Source organism: Camelus dromedarius, chromosome 11, assembly GCF_036321535.1.
Source record: "Camelus dromedarius isolate mCamDro1 chromosome 11, mCamDro1.pat, whole genome shotgun sequence".
Classification (NCBI taxonomy): Eukaryota; Metazoa; Chordata; class Mammalia; order Artiodactyla; family Camelidae; genus Camelus; species Camelus dromedarius.
The window spans coordinates 6,522,900-6,548,811 of record NC_087446.1 but is presented as its reverse complement, the minus strand read 5'-3'; the positions used below and the strand labels follow the sequence as shown (position 1 = coordinate 6,548,811).

Sequence of the window (25,912 nt, the reverse complement as noted above, 5' to 3'; positions counted from 1 at the left end):
TTGGTGGTGGTTTTTTTTCTTTTTTATACTTTATTTTTTGCAAGCCTCACATCTTGGTAGAAAGAGGGGATATTAGCACCTACTTTTGAGATTATTGTAGGGATAAACAGCATGATTCCTGAGAACAGGGCTTCTAAATCACCTCTGCAGGCGGCGTGGGGAAGCCCAGGAATGTCTTCTCAGAATACTCTTTAAATGCATAAAGTAAAATACACAGAATTACAAAGGAAACCAATTCTCTTGAACTACAGCTGGGCTTTTTTTTTTTTTTTTAATCAATGCACTAAAAAAAGAAGATCAAGCAGTGAGTGTAATGTAACTACTGTAATTTCAAGGTTGTGGTGAGGGTGAACAATATTTTATTACATCTGCAGTAGCTGAAATGTGACAGCAGAAAAGCCATGATTTCTTGTGCCAACACTCCTGCAGTGTATTGCCTATGCTCATAATAGCAGGCAACGTTAACAGCAGGTAGAAATTAGTGAAAAAAATGTGTTTTCCCAGATCCCTGAAAAATGGTCACAGACCCCTGAATAATGGTCACAGACCCCTGAATTCTCTCCCTGGGCCCCAGGTTCAAAACCCCTGCCACAGAAGTTGCTTGATACCCAGCATGTGGTCTCCAGAAACAAGCTGAGACCCCTCCCCGACCGACCTCCTTGGAGCAGAAGGTCCTCAGGTGGACAGACAGGGGAAGGGATAAATGCAGACCTGGAAAGCTGACTAGTGAGGTCAGGGACTGTGAAATTAAAGCCTTCCTGGTCTCTGTGGGTAAGCCATCGAGGGCCTGGTAGTCAGAGAAGGGCCCGGCGTAGAGATGATGTGACCCCAGGTGGTGTGTGCCCTGTCTGCGGACTGTACTGACTGCTGCTTTTGCAGGAAACCTGGGGCAGGTGAGTGCCAGGTGGGTGGAGTGTGGGTCAAGGTTGAAGGCAGCCTGTGGGGGAGGATTTTTGAGTTGAGCGGTGACACTGTGTGGGCTCCACAGTCCAAGTGCCAGAGTTCAGAGCCCAGCTTCGTCACTTACAGTCACCCTGGCAGGTCAGTTCACCTCCTAGTGCTTTGGTTTCCTCATCTGTAAAATGGGGATGATGGTAATACTTTTCTTAAGGGGTGTTATGAAGATTAAGTATTATACTTAAAGCTCTAAGAAGAATATCTGGAAGGAGAAAGTGCTTAGTAAGTGATGACTGAAATCAGCACCTTCACTGTTATTCTAGGATTCATGAGACTGCACTTACTCAGAGTGTGTTCCTGGGCACTGTCTCTGTGCTGCTCAGAGATGAATCAGATGCAGCTTCTGCCTTCAAGGAGTTCCTAGTTTAGGGGGAGTCTGGGGACATGAGCACATAATTTCAGTTACCTAGGATAAGAGCAGTGGTTGTGGTGAGCTTGGGGTGCTGTGCTAGGGTGGGGTTTGGGGAAGGAAGACTTCCTGGAGGAGGGGCCACCTCAGCTGGACTTTAAAGAAGCACTGAGCATTAGTCAAGTTTGTTCTAGAAAAAGCGGGCAGCTTGAACGGGAAGCAGGACAGTCCACAGTTGCTTGAGTGCCACATTCCAGGCCAGGCCACGGGCACTGTGTACCCTGGATGAGCAGCTTGGCCTTTGTTCTCCTGGTAGTAAGTGTCATATAAGGTTTGTTTGTTTTTTAACTTTTCATTCACAGGAAGTTGCAAAAATAGTACAAAGAGTCCCTTTAGCCAGTGACCTTGGATGGTGATACCTTATGCAGCTAATATATATTATCAAAACCAGAAAACTGGCATTGGTACCTTACTTGACAACAGAGCTTATTCACTTTTCACCTTTTTTTAAGCCTGTTCATTCGCATGTACACACGCGCACTTGGAAGCGTTTTAAGCAGGCGAGTGACACTGACGTGTGTCAGATATCCCTGGCCACCAAATAGCAGCAGATTGGAGGGGCTTGTTAGAGGCTGTTGGCCAGAGGTGATGAGGGCCTGCTCGTGGAGATGACGGGAGAAGAAGGGAGGAGTGTTTTGGAGGTCCAGGTAGAAGGAATTGGATGATGGTTGGATCCACGACTTGAGTTAGGGAATAATGGAGGAGGAGCAGGATTAGGGGAGAAGCTGCTGAGTCAAGTTTGGAATGTGCTGAGTTGAAAGAACGCCTAACCCAGCTGGGATTGGCACCAGGAAGGACTTTCTGACGTGGAGGCTTCCAAGCTCGGTCTTAAAGGATGAGTAGGAGTTGCCTAAGGTGGGGGTAGAGAGGAGGAGGGCATTCCAGGTAGAGGGTCCAGGATTAGGAAAGGCACTGAGGTCATAAACAGCCTGGACATCTGGGTAGCACCTCCCAGAAGGTAAGAGAGATGAATCTGAAATATTGAGGAGGGGGTGAGCCTGGTGGGAGGAATAGATTTGTGAGTCATTGACATGACCCATGAGATCATGAAATGCAAGAGCTCATGGGGGGAGAGCACGTAGGGTAAGGAGAGCAGGAGCACTATCTTTTACATGGTTCAAAACCCCTGCCACAGAAGTTTACATGGAAGACCTGAGCAGAGGAGGAGGACAACCAAGTAGATGCAGCCAAGAGCCCTAGAAAAAGCCAGTAAAACACCATCCCCTACTGGACTCAGCAGCTAGGAGGTCCCTGGGAGGGGGTGGACCCTTGGCAAGCACCTTCAGTGCGGAGGGAGCGGGGTTGCTGTGAGTTGGGGCAAGTAGAAAGTGAGAATGTGGAGACAACCCTTTCACAAAACGTGACCAAGAAAGGGAATCAAGGTTGTGTGTTAGCCAGAAGGGGATTCAGGATCAGAGGAGGGAGTTAGTTTGGGGGTGGGGAGGACTTGAGCATGATGACAGACTGAGGGCCCTGGGGCTGGAGCTGATGGCTGAATGGGGGATGGTGAGGGTAATGGTGATGTCTGTGGGCTCTGGGGCCAGGCTGCTAAGGTTTGAATCCCAGCTCCACCTATACCAGCTGTGTGATCTTGGGCAAGTCTCTTAACTTCTCTGTGCCTCTGTTTCCTCCTCTGCAAAATGGGAATGATAGCAGTCCCTAGATATTTCATAGGGTTGTGCGAGCCTTGAGATATTATGTGTATAGGGATCATGACAGCTCCTGGCACATGGTAACCACTCAAGAAATGTTAATATTATCACCCGATTAATTTATTTTGGTATCAGTTTTTCTGATTTATTTATTCAACATTCACTTATTCTTATCTATGTAATACCTGGGTTGGATAAGTTGATATTCATTCATCCATTTCTTTTTCATCCAAGCCACTATTTCCTGAGCACTTGCTCTGTGTCAGGTGTAGGGCCAGACATTTAAGATTTTGATGAGGCTGGCACAGTCCCTTCCTGGTCTGATGAAGATCTGAGTCTCTAAAATTCTGTCATCTTCAGCCCTTCTCCAAAGTGGGAAAAAAAAAAATGTGTTTCCTTCATGGTTCTCAAGTGAATGGTTTGGTCTTTTCCTTGGAAAGAATAGTCCATGGACATTTGGGGAGTCCTGGAGCACTGGGTTTAAAAACTTACTGGTTCCCATTTGGCCCCTGTCCTACTGTTGGCCTCAAGTCAGTTGTCTCATTTTTTATCTTAGATTACAGGGTTAATACTTGCTCTCTGCAAAAAATCCAAACCATTCTGAGGTATAGAAAGCAGAAAAGAAAGTCGTCTGTGTCCTGCTGCCTCTTGGCAGATCAGTCTCCAGAGAACCAGTTAAATTGGAGAATATTCTCTCAAACTCCTTCTTTATGTAAACACACACTGCACAGATGTAATCATACAACACAAAATGTTCTAAACTCTGCTTTTTGTTCCCTTTCTCAACCGTGTACAGAGCCATCTCTGACAATACATATAAATTTAACAGCTGCATTGTATTCCATGGTATGGGTATACCATAACTCAAATTACTGATTAAGTTAATTCTTTACTGGTGAGCATTAAGGTTGCTTCTAACTTTTTATTCTTTAAAAAATACATCCCAGTACAAGTATAATTGAGGGCTTTTACAAGGATTTTGGTAGGTTAAATTCTTAGAAGAGAAATTTCTGGGTCAAAGGGAAAGGACATTGTATCATTTGGAAGGCTTTTGGCTACAAGTAACAGAATTCCTTCCTCAAAATGGGAGTTTATTATAATCTCACATGTTAAATGAGGTGGAGCATTTCTGAGGTCAGTTAATTTATGGGGTCAGACATGATCATTAAATACCTTTGGTCTGTCTTTCTGCTCTGCCTTCTTCTTAATACCCTGGCGCACAGCTGCAGGAAAGGGATTATTTCTTCTGTCCCCCTTTTGAGTCTGAAGAAAGTCTTTCCCAGAAGCCCCTTGGCTGATTTCCCTCCTGTCTATTGGCCAGGATGATGTCACATGGCCGTGGCCAAGCCAATCACTGGCAAGGAAAAGGACCGTTATGATTGGCTTAGCCCAATGCAGATTCACCTGAGGAACTGTTTTGGGACTGTGCCAGGGAGGAAGAAGGGAGGCTGGCTGCTGGGTGGGCAGCTTTCTGGTTTGGTGGGTGCTGCTTCACAGAGGCACTGCCGGTTCCCACACTCAGAGTATTGGCAGTGTTGCAGAGTGCCGTTTCCTCCACCCTCATCCACCAGGCTCTCTTCTCTCCTTAGCCTCATAGGTAAAAAGTGGCACCTTGTAGATTTAATGTGTGGCTTTGTTATCAGTGAGCTTGAGTATCTTTTCTCAGTGATTTATATTTCCTGCGAATTTCCTGTTTATGTTCTTTGCCCGTCTTTTTAAAGTAATCATGGTGATTATAAAATAAAAATAGTTGATACTCAATGCTTATGTGTCAGACATCTCATTGAACCTTCCTAACAACGCTATACAGTAGATATTAGTATCCCTGTTTCAGAGATGAGGAAAGTGAAACACTGAGAAATTAAGCAGCTTGTAATAATCAGTTAATAAGGAACAGATTTTGAATTTGAACCCAGGCATGCACCTGGGTGCAAGGTCACATATTGTGCTGATAAATCAAAGGAACTGTTTCCTGTTGGTTCTTTAATCCACAGATGTATTTCTGAGAAGAGCCCATTTGAGGCAGGTCCAGCTTGAAATTCCTAAATTATAAGAACCTGGACCCAGAGTTGGTGGTTGGGGGAGGGAACTGCCCAGCTTGGTAGTGGGATTCTGGGGAGATCAGAGCCTCAGATGTCTCCTTGAACTTTTTTCTTTAGAAAGAAACGAGATGTTTTGGCTTTTATGCTCCTTGCTCTTCCACCAAGTGCCCTATCTGAGTCATGCCTGACCCTCACCTTTGAGGAACTCACCACCTCCCTCTTTAACTGAGAACAAATGATCTTTTTTTTGGTGGTATTGTTGATGGAAGTCCTGGGGATTGAATCCAGGACCTTGTGCATGCTAAGTATGTGCTCTACCACTGAGCTATACCCTCCCCCCACAAATGATCTTTTAATTACTATCTTAGTCTGTTCTGACTGTTACAACAAAATATCATAGACTGGGTGGCTTAAACAACAGAAATTTATTTTCTCATACTTCTGGAAATTTATTTTCTCATACTTCTGGAGCCTAGAAGTGCTGGCGATCTGAAGCCAGATCGAGGTGCTGGCAGATTTAGTTTCTAGTGAGAGCTCTCTTCTTGTTTGCAGACAGCTGGCTGCCTTCTCACCGTGGCCTCATCTGGCCTTTGGTTGGTGATGCCTGCCTGCAGGGAGAGCAAGGGAGAACTCTCTGGTGTCTCTTCTAATAAGGACATTAACCCTGTTAGATCAGAGCCCTACCCTTGTGACCCCATTTAACCTTAATTACCTCCTTAGAGGCCCTGTTTCCAACATTGGGGGTTTGGGCTTCCAACATATCTGAGGGGGAACACAAATGTTCAGTCTATAAATTCTGCCTTTGTCCCCCCGAATTCATGTTCTCATAACATGTAAAATGCATTCATCCCATCCCAATAGCTCCAAAATTCTTAACTCTTTTCAGCGTCAACTCTCAAGCCCAAAGTCTCATCTAAATCAGATATGGTTGAGACTGGAGATATGATTCGTCCTGAGGCAAAATTCCTCTCCAGCTGTGAACCTATGAAACCAGACAAGTTATAAGCCTTTAAAAACACAATGGTGGGACAGGCATGGGATAGACATTCCCATTCCAAAAGGGATTAATTGGAAAGAAGAAAGAGATAACGAGCTCCAAGCACGTCCAAAACCCAATGGGGCAAATCCCATTTGATTTTTTTTTTTAATTTTATTTTTTTGGAGGGAGGTAATTAGGTATACTTATTAATTTATTTTTGGAGGAGGTCCTGGGGGTTGAACCCAGGACCTTGGGTATGCTAAGCATGTACTCTACCACTTGAGATATACCCTCCCCACCTCCCATTTGATTTTAAGGCTTAAGAATCATCTTCTGTGGCTTGATGTTCCTCCTTCCTGCCCACTGGGACACAGCATCACCCCACAGCTCTGCCAGCAGTTTGGCCCCCAAGGCTCTGGGTGACAACAGCAGGACCTGTTGAAAAGGAGGTGGTGGCCCCACCCTTTGAAACCAAGAAGGCAGCCCTGATGATCTCTAAATCACCTTCAGGGTTATACTTCCCTTTTCTTAAAGGATAGGACATGTTTGCAGCCAAATAGCTCTGTGGTCCTGTCCTGTAGAATTCCAGAAGTCCTACCACCTGCCTTCACCATAACCCAGCTTTCTCTGTCCCCTTTAGTTCAAACTGGCATTGTCTCTGCTGCTTTAATCCCATCTCTATTTCTGACTTCTGCTGATGGCTGATTAGATCCATCCTAATCCTCTTACCGAGGGTTGTGCAGCACACCCTCGGTGTTCTCTTCAGAACACTCTTTCTCATTTGTTTGCAATATGAATAGGCTGAGAATTTTCTAACTTCAAGTTCTGGTTCCTTTTGTTAAATGACCCCTCCTTCAGTTCACCTCTCTTCTCTCCCATTTTACCATAAGCAGTAGGCAAACCCATGCCACAACTTCCATACTTTGCTTAGAAAGCTCCTCTGCTAAATAATCCAGTTTCATCACCTGCAAATTCTGCCTTCCACCAAACACTGGAACACAATTCAGCCAAGTTCTTTGTTTATAACAAGGATCGCCTTTCCTCCAGTTTCCAGTAACCTGCTGTTCATATTCATCTGAGGTCTCACCACAATCACCTTGTGTTCATATTTCTACCAACAGTTCCTTCAGGGTTTTTTTTTTAGCACATACCTTAAAGCTCCTTCAGCCTCGTCTCATCATCTGGCTCCAAAGCTGCTTCCGTATTTTTAGCTGTTTTTTACAGCAGAACCCCACCTCTCAGTAGCAAGATGTGTACTAGTCTAGCCAGGCCACTGAACAAAATGCTGGATCAGAGCCCCACCCGTGTGAGCTCATTTAACTGGAATTACTTCCTTAGAGGCCCCATCTACAAGTACAGGCATGTTGGGGTTAGGGCTTCAACATTAATTTGAGTGGGGACACAAACATTCAGTTCATAAGCACCTATAAAATATTCTTCCCAGAGGAGGGAAACTGAAGAGGAGGGAGGGGTGTGGGGCGGTAGGTGCCTGCTGGGGCTGGGAGTGAGGGGGTTTTTGCTCACCGGGCATGTTGTTAATGAGCTGTCTGATGCCCATCTCCCCAGGCCCTTTGACCCCGGCTCCTGGACCACTGTGTGGCCTTGAACAACTTTCCTAGCCTTTTGGAAGCACTGTTTTCCTGCCTGATGGAGTCACAGTGAAATTTAAATAAATCCCGTTTATTTAATGACAACTCATTTTCATGTAGGGCAGAGCTAGACTCACAGCTACCCTTTTGTTCAGAACCTCCTGTGATTTCCCATCTGACTTAGGGTGGAAGCCACAGTCCTTGTCCCACTTACAAGACCTCACATACGGTCCCCCATGCTGAGCCTCTGACCTTCCCACTCACCACTCTGCCCACTGCCTACCCAGCTCCATCCACACTGGGCTCCTTGCTCTTCCTCAGATATACCAGTCTCTGCCTCAGGACCTTTGCACTCACTGTTCCTTCTGCCTGAACACCTTTCCCAAAACATTCACATGGCTTGTTCCCTTTTATACAATATAATTATAGAGTATATCACTCTAGCTCCTTATTTTTTCCTTCCTTATTACATTTTATATTTATTTGTTGTATCCCTCCTCCACCAGAACATATGCTCTAAAAGAGGTGAGACTTTGTCACCTTTGTTAATTGCTGAATCCTCAACAGCCCTAGAACATGTCAGGCATTCCTCAAGTGCTCAATGCACGCATGGCCAGCGGGCCAGCTGGAAGAAGGCTGACCGGCTCGTTGAAGCTCCTATTTCAGTGTATGGTAACTGGGCCCCTGCAGGCTGGTCTTCCCACTAGACTGTGAGCCCTCTGAGGGCAGGGATTTTGTTTCAGTCATGGCCGTGTCCCCTGTACCCAGAGCAGGACTTGGCACGTTGAAGTGCCCCCTCGTGTTTAATGAGTGAGTGAGTTAAGGGTGTGCGTGTGGTTCCCTCACTTCCTCAGTTCACACAGGGCCACTGTTTAGGTGGCCTCTGGGTTTTTTTTCCAGGCAGTGTGCTTTATACTTTACCTGCCCCTCTACCCAGGGGGCTGGCACTTACCAGGTGCTTAGTAGTCTGCACTCTGTGACGGGCATGGTCAGGCAAAGCCAGACCCCCAGACTGCGCAGCTCTCGGGTGGTCTGGGCCACTCCCGTCCTCCCGGGGACCACTGCAGTTGCTGGCAGAAGGCCCCTTAATTGGGAGCAGGTCAGCACATTACCTGGTGCATGGTGGGTGTCCAGGAAATGTGGGCTTCCTTCCTTTTCTAACACCTGACCCTCCAGCTTCCTACTAGTCATGGGCTAGGCCTACTGACTGACCTGTGTACAGCCCTGTGGGGTGCCAGCTGGAATTGGGACCTCCAGGCCAGGCTCACTGTGCATGCTGCTGGGCAGGTGTCCTTTCCTGATCTACCCAAGAAACTTGTCATTCTCTTCACATCCAGCCCAATGACCACCTCCTGCAGATCCTTCCCCGGCCTCCGCCCATGGATCCACCTCCTCTGACCCCTCAGTTCCCAGGCCCCTTGCACCACAGCTGGCCTGCGCTGCTGCTCTCCTGTCTTTCCCTCCCTCTGGACCAGGAATTCTCAGAGGGCAGGGCTGGGCCTGAGTGACTGATTCATTTTGGACCTCCCCCCGCCCCCCACTCCCAGCACCGTGTCTGCCAACCCAGTAGGAAACTTGTAAATATTGGTTGAACTGAGTTAAATCCTGCCTTTCGAGGTCTGTCTTTGCCCTTGGCATAGAGGAGACTAGGTCACTAGTATGGTAGACGAGTCAGAAAATCTTCGCATAGGAGGGGGTATAGTGGTCCCCTCCCTCTGCAGCCTGGGCCCCAGGGTGACCTGGGCCTCCAACTTGGTGTTACTTTATATAAGTAGGAATATTAGCAGTAATTTACTCTCCTAGGGGAGTGGGTATCTGAAGGCCCCAGGCCTGTGCACCTCCACTGGGCACCCCTTGTTCATGGCCAACCTTGCATGTGGTGGCATCCTTTCTTTAAAGCACTGCCAGCCTGGCAGTGTTGCTCATGAGATGCCATCTGTTTGCCAGCCCTGGTCTGTCCCTTTACTCTCAACAAAATGAATCTAGAGTGGTCGATATATAGATCCTAGGACAGGAAATTGGGAGAAACATATTTTTGAACAGGAGCCTTCCCCCAGATCACTCCACAGACACATCTGCCTTTTCTGGGACGTGAGCATTCATGGACACCAAGCTTCGGCTCAGTGAGCAGTTCTACCTCTACTGTGCCTTTGAGAAGGGAGGGCAGCAGTGTCTTTCCCAAACTGATGTCGGTGATTGTAGGCCTTGTGATCTCTCAGCCTCACTCTCCCCATCTCTCAAACGTGAGTCCCAGCATGGCCCAGCCACCAGGGTCATCAGTCAGGACTGGAGAAAATGTGGGCGATGACAGTGATTTCATAAGCCATCACGTGCAGCCTGTTAGAAAGTCTCCCTTCCCTGACACCAGGGAGCCAACTCCTATTCAACCTTCAAAGCCCTACTCAAACATTGCCCCCTTTAAGGAACTTCCACTTTCTTTGTGCCTCATCCCAGCCTGTTTCTCATAGAAGTCTGGCTTGGCGTAGCACTGGTGAGATATCTTTCCTTATCTCTAAGTAGGTTGTAAGGCCTGGGTAGGGAGGGCACCCTGGCCTTCATATTTGCATATAACGGGCATCTAGCAAATGTTGACTCAAATGTCTGGTATAGGAATTCTGATCTAATAGCTACGATTTGTTAAGTGTCTACTATGTACCAGGCCCTGAAATGAGTGCCTTCTGTGTATTAATCCTGTCGGTGGGCACTATTTGTAATCTCCGTTTTACACAGCAGGAAACTGCCGCTCAGAGGGGCAGAGTAACCTGCTCAGAGATCTGAATCCCCCTCCATAGCCCCTGTGCGTGGCTGCGCTGCTGTTTCAGTGTCTCAGTGGTCAGAGAAGTGGATTCATTCCCACTGGGTAAGGAGCCTCCTTCATACTGCCTGGGGTCGAGAATGTTTATTCCGTGGCATGGGATTCAGACTTATCAGGAATCACCACTGAGATGGCTGCGGGCAGCATTTGCTTCTCTGTTAAATCTGCTCAGACCTCGGAGGCCAAGAGAACTGGCTCAGAGATGTGTCTTTGACCCCTGAGATTTTCTGAGAGGACTGCGGGCCCAAGGGGCCCAGGGGGGGAATAAGGCAGGCGCTCCCATGAGGCATGGGCTGGTGTGGGGAGCTTGGCCACAGAGGTAAAGCGAGGCTCTTAGCTGCGGAAGACAGGGTCTGATTTGTGGTTTGAAAGACCCTTGTGATGGCCTTGAGGAGGTGGGGGCAGCTAGGAGGCTGGCCCCGGTACGCTGTCTGGGGTGGGCAACACCCCAAGTTGTGCAAAGGGATGGGCTGGAGACCCAGGTCAAAGTGGCAGAGCGCGGCAGCCATGAGCGCGGCAGCTGTGGCCAGGCCCTGTGCAGCCAGTGGCCCAGGCCCACAGGGCCTTCTCCCCTCCCGTGGCTCCCCTGCCAGGGCTGGCTGTGCTGCATCGTGCTGACTGGTGCACCCTTGTCTTTCCCACCAGCAGAGCAGGGCAAGGATTGGGTCCAACTCCAGGCTCCTAGGAAATGGGACGGATGACCGTGCGATGGCCCCATTGAAGGGATCAGGAGGGACTCCCTGGGGGAGCTAGGCTTTGAGGGATGGTTAGGATTTCGTTCACAGGATGGAGAGGAGCATGACTGCATAGGTGGAAGGAACTGCAAAGGCAAAGACCAGGAGGCAGGAAACCCCAGCAGCCTGTTCTGGCTGGAGGTCGGGCATGGGGTGTGGCTGTGAGGATGAAGAGAGCTTGTGTCACAGACAGGGACACTGAGGATGAGAGACCCTACCGTGGCTCCTACAGAGACCAAGATCTTGGCCATTGTGTCCATCCCAGGAAACACTTGCAGAGTTTTTGGCAAGAGGGAGGAGCAGTGTTGGATGACACACACTCCCACGTTGTTGGACTTGCTCTGAGCCAGACTCTGCACCAGTCATCTCCTAAACCCTCATGACAGCCAGAGTGGCGGGAGTGCCATCAACCCCCCTTTTCCCATCAGGAAGATGACCAAAGCCCAAAGTCACATTGTGTGAAAATGCTGGCCTCACACCCAGGTCTGAGTCCAGGGCCCCAGCCCAAGGCCCTGGCAAGGCAAGCAGACGTGTAGTAAGCACATGCCAAGGGCCCTGGCTCTGCCGAGGTGAGGCGGTGTGAACAGCACTGCTCTGGGAGCCTGAAGACTCGGTGTGGCTCCACCCCTCCCTGAGAAGGACTGGCAGGAGGCAGGAGGTTCTGTGGCCTGAGCTCCTTGCTTCCACACTCTCATCTCCTCGGAGCCTCACAGCCACCCTGCCTGTCCCAGGCCACACAGCGTCTCCTGGCTCAGAGTATGGGCAAGGACGTGCCCTTTGTCTGACAAGCTGGGTCCCAGCCCCATTTGCCCTCTCATTGATCGACTGACCTTGGGAAAGATGGATTGCACTTCTTCATGCCTCATTTTCCTCATCTGTAAAATGAGGTTAGTGACCCCTGCTCTGTGTACCTGATAGTGTTGTTGTGAGGACAATGTGGTCGAACGCAGATGGAAATAAAAAACAAGAAAGTAGAGAATTTTTAGAAGGTATCAATTTGATAAACTTGCTGCCTGTCCAAAATAATTGGGTGTTTTTTTCACCTTTTTACACCTTGTTGCCAGTGAGGCAGTGAGGATCCACTCAGTCTGCATTTGGCCCTCGTGGGTGCTGTGAGGGGGCCCAGGTTCAGAGCGGGAGGGAGGTCCTGCAGTCGTGGCCTGGGCAGTTCCACCTCCCGGCCTTGCCTACGGTCCTCTCGAAGTAATCGTTGGATGAGGCAGGGCATGGAAAGGGTTCATGAGTGGCTGGGACAGAAAGTGCTGGCTAGCTGGGTGGTGGGTGCCCCAGGCTCAGGTTCTGACCCAGGAGAAGGCCCAGCCCGCCCGCCCAGGGCTGTCACTGGGTGGGACCAGCTGACCTCCAGTGGGCCTTCCAGTCCATACACGGCGGCATAGAGGGGGAGCCAGGCGGGCTGTTTGGATCTGGCTGTGCACTCCCTTCTCCCAGGGGAGTCACCCTAGAGATACCAGACCCCTAGCTGCTCTGCCTGAGCCTCCCTTCTCCGTGAACGCCCCCACCTTTGGTTTTCACTCCCTTCCTCTCTGGAGCACATCCCTGTGAGCGGGAGAGAGTGCTTGGTGGGGGGTTGGGGTTGCAGACAGTGACCAGCCCGCTGACTGCCTGATGGACTGTGTTCTCTCCCGCAGAGACTGATGGAGAGGCAGAGGCGGAAGGCGGACATCGAGAAGGGGCTGCAGTTCATTCAGTGAGTGTGCGAGGGCCGGCTGGGCGGGGCTCCTCTGAGGCCATCCCTGGCACGCATGCGCTCTCCAGCTCTCCTTTTCTTGCTCGCTGAGCCTTTGCTGTTCAGGCTCCCTGTGCGTTGGGAAGTGAAGAGGTGGGCCACGCTAGCTAGCAATGGGCTGGCGTGGCAGGGGCCAGAGGTTCCTCTAACTTTGAGCCATGAACCCTACATGCACACGCTCTCCCTGGCCCTGGTTACCCTTTGGTCTCATCCGGTGTATCATTTTACCCTCAGCCTCCACGCGTGCTCCTACACGCCCTGTTAATTCTCTTGTTTGTGCATGTCTCACAATAAATCAATCGTCCTGCTTATTGAGCACGTCTTTTCAGGCTCAGTGCTGGGGCCTTCACACCCATCATCTCCCTGATCTTCCCAACAGCCTAGTAAAGTAGGTGGTCTTATCTCCATTTTGTAGATGAGAAAGCTGAGGCTCAGAGAGGTTGAGAACTTGTTCACAGTTACATAGTGATTAAGTTATGGGATTCTAAGCTGGGTCTCACTGACTCTAAACCCCACATTTCTTTACATTATTACCCCCTGTACCTACATGCCATGTTTGTGTTTTCATTTTTTTCTTTACACATGAAATATTTTTACTAACTTTTTTCTGATCTCTTAAATGGACCCTCAGAGGCATGTTTATCTCTAATAAAGGGTATAAGCTTCAGGCCCCTCCCTTGCAGTGGTTCTTTCTGAAGCCCTGAAAAGCTCTCTTGTAATTGTTTCTAATTTCGTGTTCTTTCTCTTAAATAGGACTCCCCACAGAACTGGAATTTGCATCCACATTCCCTCATATACTACCCACTTTTGTTCTCTAACACAGACTTGCAAAACGAAACCTACCTTTTCACCACAAGCTGGTCTCTTTTTACACACACACACACACACACACACACACACTCACACACACACACACACACACACACACACACACACACGGGATCCACTCCTATTTGTATTCACACAACACACTCTCTTTCCTCAGCTTGCAATGCGGTCACTTTTCCTGGTTCAGGCCAGCTCAGAGCTGTGGCCCACCCTTCACTAGGGGTTGGTCTTCCACTGGGGGAGGGAGGACTTTGATTAGGGGTAAGTGCCCAGGTTTTACTCAGAGGCCAGTCTGGTGAACAAGGTGAGCCTTGGGAACACTGTTTTTCATGAGAATTCTATCTTTAAGTCACTGATTTCTGTGGAGCCGGACCTCTGAGCCCCAGACCTAGATCTCATTCCAGTTCCCATGCTTCCTGGTGGTCTCTGTGCCTGTGAAACAGGGATAATGCCACTTCCCTCCCAAGGTCATTGTGCTTGGGGTAAGTGGTCTCCTGTCCCTTTCCAGAGGGGAGTTCCGAGAAGGTTTAGCCACAGGACTCCCAAGGGGCTGCTTTGCAGGATAACACAGCAAGGCCTGCTCCTTTTTCTTTTTTTTAATTAACTTATTTTTTAAAATTTGGGGGGGTAATTAGATTTTTATTTATTTATCTTTAATGGAGGTAACAGGGATTGAACCCAGAACCTTGTGCATGCTAGGCACATACTCTACCACTGAGCTGTACCCTCCCCCTTTTAAAATGACTGTTTCCTCACATACAGACTTTGTGTGCTTAGCAAGCATTTATTAGACACCTCTGGGCACAGAGCATTGTAGGATCCATCAAGTGATCTGGACAGGTGGGTGGCTGATTGTGTAGGGCCTTAAACACCAGGATGAGGTGACGTTGAGGACAGTGTGACCTATTGAAGCTGAAGCTGATGCTGGCAGGGGAGAGGCTGGAGGTGGGGACCAGTCAGGGTAGTGATGGGGGCCTGGGTGGGCCCTGATCTCTGATGATGGGGACACAAGCGAGAGGGTGGGTGACAGGCCCCACTGTCACTGTCCTCCTGCCACATACACAGGGTGTGACACCTCTTGTGTCTCCTCTCACTGCTTCTCACTCATTAGCTTAGGCTGCTCTTTCCTGCCCAGGTGTTCACAGTGGCTCTGGGCAACAGAAGGAGCCCTAGCCTTGCTCTCTGGCCCTGGCTCTGATGTGCTGTGTGACCTTGGGCAAGTCGCTGCCCCTCTCTGAGGGTCTCTTTTCCCCTCTGTGACATGAGGGACCAGGAGACAAACCCCGGCATCCCTCCCAGCCCTGCCATTTAGCCTCGCAGATGTGCCCCAGTGCTCCCGGGCTGACACTCTCTTCTGTGCTGAGCTGGCCTTTCCTTGGCCATAGGCAGGAGAGGGTGCCTCAGGCGCATCTGCTTTGTCAAGTCTGGCATGAGGGGTTAGGTTCTGAGTCCCCAGCATTGGCTGGGGGTGTGTGTGTGTTTGCGGGAAGGGACAGGAGACGTGCAGAGACTCCCACACTAAAGGGCCTCGAGGTGGACTTTGTGCTGCCAGCCGGCCCACAGTTGCAGTTCGGTTTGGTGGGGCTGGAGCTGGTCTGCTCCTTCTCAGCATCTGAGCCTGGAAGAGCCTGGCTGCCAAGCCCAGGGCGAACACAAGCCCTCCTTCCAGCCTTCCATGGGAAACACAAGGCCGGCATGGTATTGACTTAGGGAGAAAAAACTGCTGTCTTGTCACCCCAAGTCTGAGATCAGAGCTGAGGGTCCCACTCCAGGCACGTCTCTAACCTGTGGCTCTGGCTCCTGGGTCTCCATGAGGCTGGGAAGCCTGGACCCACCCAGACCTCAATCCTTCTCTTTTCCTGTAGGTCGACACTACCCCTGAAGCAAGAAGAGTATGAGGTGAGTGTCAGCCTCCGGCTGGGGGAAGGAGAAGGGCAGGGTGTCTGTGGGCCAGGGTTTCCAGGGCCGGGGCGGGGCTGGGTGCAGAAGGCCCCCTGACCCCCTGTGCCCTGCCCCCCGCAGGCCTTCCTGCTCAAGCTGGTGCAGAACCTGTTTGCTGAGGGCAATGACCTGTTCCGGGAGAAGGACTACAAGCAGGCCCTGGTGCAGTACATGGAGGGGCTGAATGTGGCCGACTACGCCGCCTCTGACCAGGTGGCCCTGCCCCGCGAGCTGCTGTGCAAGCTGCACGTCAACAGGGCCGCCTGCTACTTCACCATGGTGAGCCCTGCCCGAGGCCCGGCCGAGCCGGCCCGCGCCCCACGGGCCTCTGCCTCCTCCTGGCAGAGTCTCATCCGCGGCTCCCCAGCTCTCAACCCCAGCTGCACAGCAGACTCACCTGCAGAGCTCTTAAAGTACCAATACATAATTAGAAATTCTTTTAATGAAACTGGTGCCCAAACTCTATCCCAGATGAATTAAGTTAGACTTTCAGGGTGGCCTGGGCATTGGCACGAGTCTGTGGGTGGTCAGGGCCGAGAACCTCCACCCTTATCGTCTCCTGCCTCCGTCAGCAAACCTCGGACGCTCCTGCTCCTCCCTCCTGGGCTCCTTCCCTCCATCGTACCTTCCTTCTTTCTCCAGACTTCCGGTCTCCTCTTCTCTCCTCCTTAAGGCTCCAGCCTCCTTCTCATCCCTGTCCTCACTCACTGACTCAGTCATTCACGAGATCCTGTGGGAGACTCTGCTGTGGGCCCTTAGAGGTTCCGGGAACACCTCTGCAATCCAGACTGGACCATTCTGGATAAACGAGTCTACCAGATGCCTGTGCACACTTTGTTCTGTGTGCCGAACCACCTTCATGGTTCCACTTCCTGGAGAGATGCCTTTATCACTTACTCTCAGTCCACGGTGTTCTGAGTGGCCAGGCTCATCACTGTAGAATTTGAAGGCCACCCCTGATGTCGGGCCAGTGCCCACTGGCAGCCCCTACAGCTGGATACACGAATGCCTTTGACTGAGTCTGAACACCAGAGCTGTTTCCCGGAGCTCTTGAGTCCCCTCCCTGACCCCAGGCCTCAGTCCAGGGCAGGAAAAGAGGCCTGGGGGAGGGAGGGAGGGTAACAGGTGCTGACTGGTGGCCACCTGCTCCTTTCCGGCAGGGCCTGTATGAGAAGGCGCTGGAGGACAGCGAGAAGGCACTGGGCCTGGACAGCGAGAACATCCGGGCGCTGTTTCGCAAGGCGCGTGCCCTCACCGAGCTGGGGCGCCACAAGGAGGCCTACGCGTGCAGCAGCCGGTGCTCCCTGGCCCTGCCCCACGTGAGTGCGGCTCTGCGTCGACACCAGGGGAGTCCAGGCTCCCAGCCCTCGCGCTGGCCCTCACTTTGGCCGAGCACCACACCTCTCCGAGCCTCACACCTCTCCGAGCCTGACTTTCCTCCTCTGAGACGTGGAGTTGCAAACACTGATAGTAACACTGAGCTGGGATGCGTGCCAGGCATTGCTAAAAACACATGTGCATTAGCTTACTTAATCCTTGAGACAATCCTTTGAGGTAGAAATGATTATTACCCCCATTTTAAAGAAGAGGAAACTGAGGCATAGAGAGAAAGGAATTTACACAAGATCCCCAGCTAGGTGGTGGCAGACTAAGATTTGAACCCAGGCAATCTGATTCTTAACCTCAGCACACTGAGAGTAGAGGGTTGCAGTGAGGACTGAAGGGGGTGCCACATGTGCTGGGTCCTGACATTCAGGCTGTCCCTAGATGGGGAAGAGACAATGGGAAATAACCAATTGAAGGTCTTGCTTGTCCCAGCCCACACACGCTGGGCACATGTCCCCTCCCCATGTATTCTTCAACAAGTGTTTACTAAGCGCCCACGCCCAGACCTGTACCTTTCAGGGACACACAGTCCACTGGGAGACAAATGAGAACAGCCCTGGGGTCTGGACCTGGCTCCACCACTGAGCCCTGGCATGATCTTGGACAAAGCACTTCCCCTCTCTGCACATCAGTTCCACACCTATAAAGTTCCTACTTTCTCTCTGAAATAATGGGTGTAAAAGGGCTTGGAGAAGGGTAAATCCTACCCTAGAAGGGCTGAGAAGGCTCAGGATTAGTCAGGATCCTGGAGGGCTCCCTGGAGGAGCCAGTGCTTGAGTGGGGCTGGAAGAAACAAGAAGAATTTGGGTGGGCAGAGCCGACAGGAGGCTGTATGCACAGTGATGGGGGAATTCTGTGCCGGAGAACTGGCCTGGGTTTCAGTTTTAATCTTAGGTCTGCCACCTACTAGCTGTGTGACCTTGGACAGGGTTTGGCGGCCTCTTTGGCTTGGTTTGCACCCCTGTAAAGCGGGTGATAACATACCATGTATCGGCGTTGTACTGAGGATGGAACCAGTGAATCGCACAGGGCAATTGGCACAATGGCTGGACATAATAAGTGTTCAGAACATTCACTGTTACTTTACTTCTGGCTTATTATTCTTGCTTCTCCAATTCAGTTTACTTCCCAACTGAGAAGTAGTCCCCGACTTGGACCCCATTCTCCAGTGTCCACAGCAGGTCCATATCCAGGTCTCATAGGACCCGCTCTTGGACGGGCAGGGTGGCTGTACAGGTCAGGGAGCTGGGACCCAAGAGGGCTGGGAACTCCCCTGAGGAAAGTACCCAAACGAGGACTTCTGATGTTGAGTCAGAGAATTCCCCCCACCTTTACCAGGCTTTGTGGGGAAACGCTGACTGGGCCCTGCTCTGTGCTGGGCTCCAGGACCAGAGGTGACTTAGACCATTGGCTCCAGGAGTTCATCAGAGAGATGGGGAGGTGGACGAATGCCCAGGACATCACAGCATCCACGTTGCCCCTTTGCAGCCCAGACTGCAGTCACTGTTTCTCTGTTTACTGATCGGTTTCCACACTAGACTGGAGCCTCCGTGAGGCCTGGGCCCCATCTGGCCGTGACTATGGTGTTCCCGGCCCCTCGCTTGTGCCAGGCACACAGTACACAGTCAGGAGTACAGACCTGAAGGGAGGAAGGAATGCTGGGTGCTGTTGTACAGCCCATTCCAGGCTTCACACGTCCTTGCTCCTTTGGGCCTGTGCTCCAGCCACGTGTCCTCACTTGCAAAAAGTTCCAAGACATTTTTTGGTGAAAGAAGCAAGTTGTAGAACAAACAATAGATATAATAAGACTCCCCTCATATTAAAAAAAAAGGAAGAAATAAAGAGAAAATCCCCACAAAGCAGAACTAAGTGTCCTTTGTAGTCCATGTGCGTGGACTGTACAAGTTCCTAGATAAGATCTGTCGGGAAACACGCCAGCCTTGCTGGCTGTGCTCCCTGGGGAGGAGCCCAGGCTGAGGGTGGGGCTGACCCAGGGGAGCACTTGCTCTCTCTCCAACACTTTAGTTCTCTATAGCGACATCGTTACTTACAAATTATGGAAATGAAAAGCTAATGTTAAAATAAAACCCCCTGAATTTTCCTTTCCACTCCCCACAATATAGGGAAAAAGAGAAGCATGGGTCCCTGTCCCCAGCCCCACCACGTGCTAGCTGTGTGACTTTGGCAGCCAGTGTCCCCTCCCAGGGCCTTGCTCCCTTCTCCATAACGTGGGGTAACCGACTGTAGGTCACTAACAGGGCTGCAAGATGTCCCGATCACAGCTTTGGGAGTCAGGACAGACTGACCTACTCTACCCTGTGTCTTGCTTTCCCAGGATGAAAGTGTAACTCAGCTTGGTCAGGAGCTGGCTCAGAAGCTTGGGCTGCGGGTTCGGAAGGCATATAAGAGGCCTCAGGTAATGGGGCTCTGGGCGCTGGGGCCTGGGAAGGGGTGGAGACAGGGAGACCTGAAGAGGGGGACTAGGCACCTTCAGGAGAAGTGTGTGGGGTGGCTGGGGCCAGGCCAGGACAGAGGGTGACGGCAGGTGATCTTCCCCGTCTGTTGGCTGAAAGCCCTGGAATGATTTCCAGAACCTTTTGGAAAAGGAAAGAACAGCCAGAACTTCCAGCTTACCTTAGATGCCAGCTGTTAAAACCCACCCTCCCCGCCCCGGCCTGGCCGACTTCAACACCCTGGAGACGGCCTCAGGTGACACTGGCGTCCTCCAGCCTTCTGTTCTCAAATAACCCCTGTGGGGCGCTTATTTGAAACGCAGGTATCTGTTCAGATCCATGTATCTTCATTTGGCTCCTGCTGTGGGCCAGGAAGCTGCACAAAGGAAAGGGTATGTCTCTCGGGTTTCCGCTGTGACCTTGAGCAAGTTAGTTCTTCTCTCTCCACTTTCTTTCCCGCATCTGGGATGTGGGGATAATGGTGCATGCCTCGAGGGTTCATGGAGGATGAAAATGAGATGTTTGGGGCGGTGCCTGGCACAGCGCTGGCACACAGTAGGAGTGTCTCTGTGCAGGTCATCTGCCCTGGTCATGGCTATAAGAAGAAAATCCCTGAACCTGACCCAGAGAGGTGGGGCAGGTGACCCCCCTTGGGTCTGGGCGCAGGGTGACTTGGAGGGCACCACAGACCCCACCCGCCTGGCTGGGGCTCCTCTGGTGCCCTGGCTGATGGGACCCTGAGCATCTTTGCAGAATCCTCATCTCTTCCCACCTCTCTCCAATCTCTGGCAGGAATTGGAAACCTTCTCTCTGCTCAGTAACGGCACCGCGGCTGGTGTGGCAGATCAGGTAGGATGGGGGCCAGGACCCCGAGCCTCCCTCCCAAGCCCCCCAGGTGCCCCCGCCACCCCAGGACCAACCTGTCTTGGTTCACCCATCATGAGAGCTTGGGATTCATTCTCTGGGAGGTAAATGACCTAAAGCAGCAGGACCAGAGACATCACACTGAAGGATCGGGCTCAATTTATCCCTGTCCCCACTGCTGTAGGCCAGCACCTGCCCTGGGAAGAGGGATGACTGACAGCTTGGGCCTGGACCAGGCTCTCAAGGGCAGCTCTGGGACCCACAGCACCTCCACCTCCCAGAGGGGCCTCTTGTGACCGCAGGGGCGAAGAGTGGAGATGGGCTGTGGCTGCCGGTGGCGGGAGTGGTCGCTGCAGGGGAACTGTCAGGGGTAACCCCACTCACAGACCCCTGAGAAAGGAAATGATGGCAGCAGGAGGAGTGGGAGTAAGGAAGGAGTGAAGAAGAAGGAGAAGCAGTTGGAACCAGGCCAGCAGGCCCTGTCCCCCCAGCACACACATCAGGCCCCCCCACCGCTCACCACGCAGGAACTGCTCAGGTGGACTTTGAGGCTTTCTGGAAGGGGAGGAACAGGCTGTACAAGCGCTGAGGAGGGCTGGTGTCCTGCTGCTTCCTTGTACAAGGGCCGACTGAGGCCCACGAGTGAGGAGGGGACTTGGCTGATATCACATAGTGAGGCAGCAGCAGGCCTGCCTCCCTCCCTCCAGAGCATTCCAGTACTTTCATTCATTCACTCAACAAACTCTCAGGGCTGAGATACTTGTGTCCTTGCCCTTGGAGGGTTACCAGGCTGCAAGGGAGGCAAATGTGGATCTGCATGTATAGCACTCATGATGGTTCATAACCCAGAATTATTAGGCCTGGCACCTACCAGGTCCTTAAAAAAAAAAAATTAAGTGAATGTCTTAGTCTGTTCAGGCTACTGTGATAAAATGCCATGTACTGGGTGATTTATAAAGAAAATAACTTTATTACAGTTCTGGAAACTGGGAAGTCCAAGATCCAGGTGCTAGCAGATTCGGTGTCTGGGGAGGACCCCCCTCCTAGGTCACGGTGGTCCTCGAGTTGTAATCTCACAGAGTGAGATCACCAGGGCCTGGACCAGGCTCTCAAGGGCATGAGGGCTCCACCCTTATGACCTAATCGCCTCCCAAAGGCCACCTTCCCCTAGGACCATAATCTTGAGGGTTAGGATTTCAACATATGAATTTTGGAGGGACAAGCATTCAGACCATAGCAGTGAGTGAATGAATGCACAGTTGCAAATAATTTCACAACACCTGGAGGGAGGTATACTATTTACCCACTATTACGAAGGAGAAACTGAGTCACAGAGGAATTAGGTGACTTGTCTGAGTTCATCCAGTGTGTGCCAGGCACTGAGTTGGGGTCTGGGTATGTGCTGAACAAGACATACATGGCCCCTACCCTCAAAAAGCTCACAGTCCACTCCACAGTCTGATTCCAGCCTCCCTGTCCATCCTCACCATCTTTTCCTCCCCCACCAGACATGTGTGCACCCATCCCCTTGGCTCCACCATGAGCTCCCCTGGGACACACACAGCAGGTGCGCTGAAGATATTTGTTGAGTGACTAAATGACTATGGCCAAAGGGCCACAGCAGATGTGGGTGGAATGCCCAGCTCCACAAAGGCCAACCCTTGGTGTCTACTGAATCTGCAGCCAGGGGACCACCTCAGCCCCTGCCAAACCACTCACCCATCCCTGCAACCTTGCTGGGGCCCCCACTACCTGCACAGAGGCCAGGGCTGGTCACAAGGATGAGGGTCTGTGAGAAGCCCACGCAGAGTAGACTCCACGGTAGAGAGGACAGGTCAGACCCTGCCTCAGTGCACTAGCGTGGTGCTGTGTGTGTACACACATGTGCATGCATGCAGACACACCCACATCCAGCACACATTCCCACACCCACATATCCCCTCCCACACGCACATAGTGGCCTAAGGACACACAGGGGACAGGAGGACAGGGGAAGTGTCCCAGCCAGATCCCCTGATCGTCTTTAAGTTATATACAGACACTGCGTGTGGGCCTGGCTGCTGGGATCCCTGCAGGGTTCTCCGTGTGGAAGTACCAAGCAATCCACATGCGTGCCTGGGAGTGGAGACTGCACGAGCTGTGCCCATGAGGAGCTTCTTACGACCTGGGAGACAGGCACGGCCCTCTGGGTGTGGCGTCTGAGCCACAGCTGCCACTTGGCAACAGTGGGAGCAAGACGCAAGGAGGGCTGTGAGTTCTAGGAAGACAGAGCCTGAGGCAGCCTTGGCCTCATGCTCTCCTTGGACTTCATAGAGCTGGAGTGGCAGGATTCAGGCAGGTGGAGAGGAGGGAACAGCTCCCAAGGCCAGGGGAGAGTGAAGGCTTGAGCAAAGGTCTAGAGGCAGGTGGGGAAATACCCACCACAGCCCAGAGCTGGACACAAGCCAGGCAAGTCCACTCGGACGGAACGTGGAGGCTGATGAATGAGGACACCCGTTCCCTGCAGCCAACCTCCTGATGGCTTAGATTAAAATCTGATGTTGCACATTTAACAAACACATAAAGTACTTCCTCTGTGTCAGGCCCTGTTCTAAGCTCTGTACAAATTTCAAGTGATTTCATCCTTTTAACAGTCCGAGGAAGTGGGTGACTGTATCATCCTTACCTTACAAGTAAGGAAACGGGCCCAGAGAGGACGGGGAACTTGGCAAGGCCACAGAGCAAGCTCAGAAGGTCCAAGGGTGGCACTGGGACCCCACCTGGGCTGATTTAGCCTGGGGCTGTAATGAGGGAGGGACATTGGTGATTCAGGAGTGGCACTTTTGTCTTTGAGCTGCAGACTATCCAGGCCTGGCATGTGTGTAGAGGGCTGGGTACCTTCCCAAGGTATGGGCCCTGTCCTGTGATGGGTGAGGAAGCCGGACCCAGAGGTCGTGTCCCTTCCCCTGAGGGCACTCCCTCGGGGGCTGACATGAGGCTGGCCTAACTCCCCCTCCCCCTGCCCCCTTCGGTAGCATCAGCATCAGTCGCTTGGGGAGGGGCCTCGAGTGCTGGGCCCCACGACTCTGAGTCTGCCCGGTCCGCCCTGTCCTTCCTCTCCACAGGGAACTTCCAATGGATTGGGGTCCATAGATGACATCGAAACAGGTAGTATGCCTGGTGCACTGGGGTGGGGTGGAGACCCTGTACCGGGGTAGGTGTCAGAAGAGTCAAGTCCCTCCCCTCCCAGCCCTGTAGACAGGGACTCCTGAGGGCTCCCTGCCCCGGGACTACCTGAACATGAAAGAAGATAGTGAGTTCAGGAAAACAGACCCCACCCTACCTCGGAGAGGGGAGAGCATCTCTCCAGCCTGGGAGGTGGGGGGGACCCTATCCTCCAACTAGGAGTCCCACCTTTTTCAAAGTCCACCTCTCCTTTTTCCTCACTGACTTCCAGGAAGGGTCACATTCCATTTTATTTATTTATTTTTTAGTTTTTGAGGGGGAGGTAGTTAGGTTTGCTTATTTATTTATTTATTTTTGGAGGAGAACTGGGGATTGAACCCAAGACCTTGGGTGTGCTAAGCATGTGCTCTACCACTTGAGCTACACCCTCCCCTCCTGGAGGGGTCACATTTTAAAAGTGTCAGAGAGAGGGCATTGCTTCCTCCAGAGGTAGGACATTCAGGCCCTGACCAGGCCCATCAGGGAGACACTGGAGGAGCCCCTCCCACTCCATGGCATCCCTTCTTCACTAGCTGAGCCTCCCCCGATGGGGCAAGCCAGCAGGGCTCCTGGTGGGAGGTGGGGAAAGGAGGGATGGTGTTGGATGAGGACCCCAGGGCCCTGGGACACCAACCCCACTCCTGCCAAGCAGGACCCCTACAGCTGCTGAGCCCCACCCCATCCACAGATTGCTACGTGGACCTGCGAGGCTCCCCGGCTCCCCTCCCCTCTACCCCTACGATGCCCCTCTTCCCTCACGTTCTGGATCTGCTGGCCCCCCTGGACAGCAGCAGCAGGGCCCTCCCCGGCACTGACAGCCTGGATGACTTCTCCGATGGGGACGTCTTTGGTCCAGAGCTGGACACCCTCCTGGACTCGCTGGTGAGCCATGCTGCGCCCTCCTGTTCCTCTGAGCCCTTCTCCCACCTGGGACCCCATCACACTCATCCTCATGTCCCACGTGGGGTGAAAGGAAGGCCCTATCTCCCTGTCACAACTGGGGAAACGGAGGCCTCAGGAGGGAAAGGGACTTGCTCTGGGTAGAAACAAGACGGAGCAGAACGTGCATCCAGAAGGGATGGAAGATCCCTGGTTCCACCCCTTCACCCGGTGGGACAGGTTGGGGCCCAGGCACAGAGGGGTCAGCTAGCTTCGGGCCTGCAGTGTCTGGTTCTGCCCAGGCCTGAGCGGTCCAGTTATCCTCCGACCCCTCCCTCTGTTCCCACCTCGCAGTCTCTGATGCAGGGTGGCCTGCCTGGCAGTGGTGTGCCCAGTGAGTTGCCCCAGCTGATACCTGTGTTCCCTGGCGGGACCCCGCTGCTGCCACCTGTGGTGGGCGGCTCCATCCCCGTCTCCAGCCCATTGCCCCCTGCCTCCTTCGGCCTCGTCATGGACCCCTCCAAGAAGCTGGCTGCCTCTGTGCTGGATGCCCTCGACCCCCCAGGCTCGGCTCTGGACTCCCTGGACCTGCTTCCATACTCAGAGACCCGGCTGGACGCCCTTGACAGCTTCGGGTCGACCCGTGGCTCCCTGGACAAGTCCAGCTCCTTCATGGGTGAGTCCTGGGTGGGCACGCTCCTTTCCAGTTTCTGGAGAGTGGAGTTGGAATTACAGTTTTGTTTTGCCTCATGGTCTAGGGCCATGTCTTCTGAGTTTGTGTCTCCTGCAGCGCTCTGAACAGTGTGGGACTGAGGCCTAAGGGGTCAAACAGCAGAGCTGAGATAGTTTAGGACTCCAGACTTGCATTCTGGTGTTCTCCGCCCAGCTTCCTGGGGCCCTGGGGTCGCCAGACTGGTGGGACCCCACGGGGATGATCCTGAGGCTGGGGGAAGGGTGCGAGGCCGTGGGCTCCTTCAGCACCACTCTGAGCTAGGGCCCTGGAGAAGAAACACACCTGCTGGGCCCTTGTGGGACTGGCTTTCTAACCGTTGGACTTAGGCCAGGGCATTCACTGCCAAGGAGAGCTCACAGAGCTGCAGGGGCACAGATGGGCTACACAGAGACATCCTGGAGCGGTGATGGCGGAGCTGTCTCAGGGTCTCGAAGGAGGAGGTCATCTGCTGGCAGAGGCCACAGTGCCACACAGGCCTGGTGACGCAGGGACTGGCAGACAAGCAGAGGGGAGGGCAGGTTGGGAGCCTTGAAGGCCTGAGGCTGGTCTCAGAGGGCCCATGAGCCTAGCTGAGAAGCTCGAACTTTCTCCTAAGGACCACCGGGCCGAGGAAGGTGTAAGTACAGGGTGGACATGCTCAGGCTAGGATGCTTCTATGTCCCTGGGCAGTGGCCTGAATAGTAGAGGATGTGTGCCCTGG

The 25,912-nt window shown here is 52.3% G+C and overlaps 1 protein-coding gene across 6 annotated transcripts in view; it reads left to right on the top strand.

The window, feature by feature from the left end:
- The window catches only part of ZC3H7B (zinc finger CCCH-type containing 7B), a 49,880-nt gene that overhangs the window by 7,242 nt on the left and 16,726 nt on the right, over positions 1–25,912 (top strand). For 5 of the 6 annotated variants that reach the window (XM_064491408.1, XM_064491412.1, XM_064491413.1 and 2 more), the window contains exons 2-10: positions 12,827–12,885; positions 15,618–15,651; positions 15,775–15,972; positions 16,854–17,012; positions 19,415–19,495; positions 20,325–20,381; positions 23,501–23,543; positions 24,289–24,482; positions 24,834–25,155. In XM_064491408.1, the coding sequence (XP_064347478.1) occupies positions 12,833–12,885; positions 15,618–15,651; positions 15,775–15,972; positions 16,854–17,012; positions 19,415–19,495; positions 20,325–20,381; positions 23,501–23,543; positions 24,289–24,482; positions 24,834–25,155 (1,141 nt within the window). In that variant the 5' untranslated portion in view covers positions 12,827–12,832. Of the gene's footprint in view, positions 1–11,658; positions 12,065–12,826; positions 12,886–15,617; positions 15,652–15,774; positions 15,973–16,853; positions 17,013–19,414; positions 19,496–20,324; positions 20,382–23,500; positions 23,544–24,288; positions 24,483–24,833; positions 25,156–25,912 lie in introns of those variants that run through there. The other variant, XM_064491409.1, reaches the window with a different exon arrangement.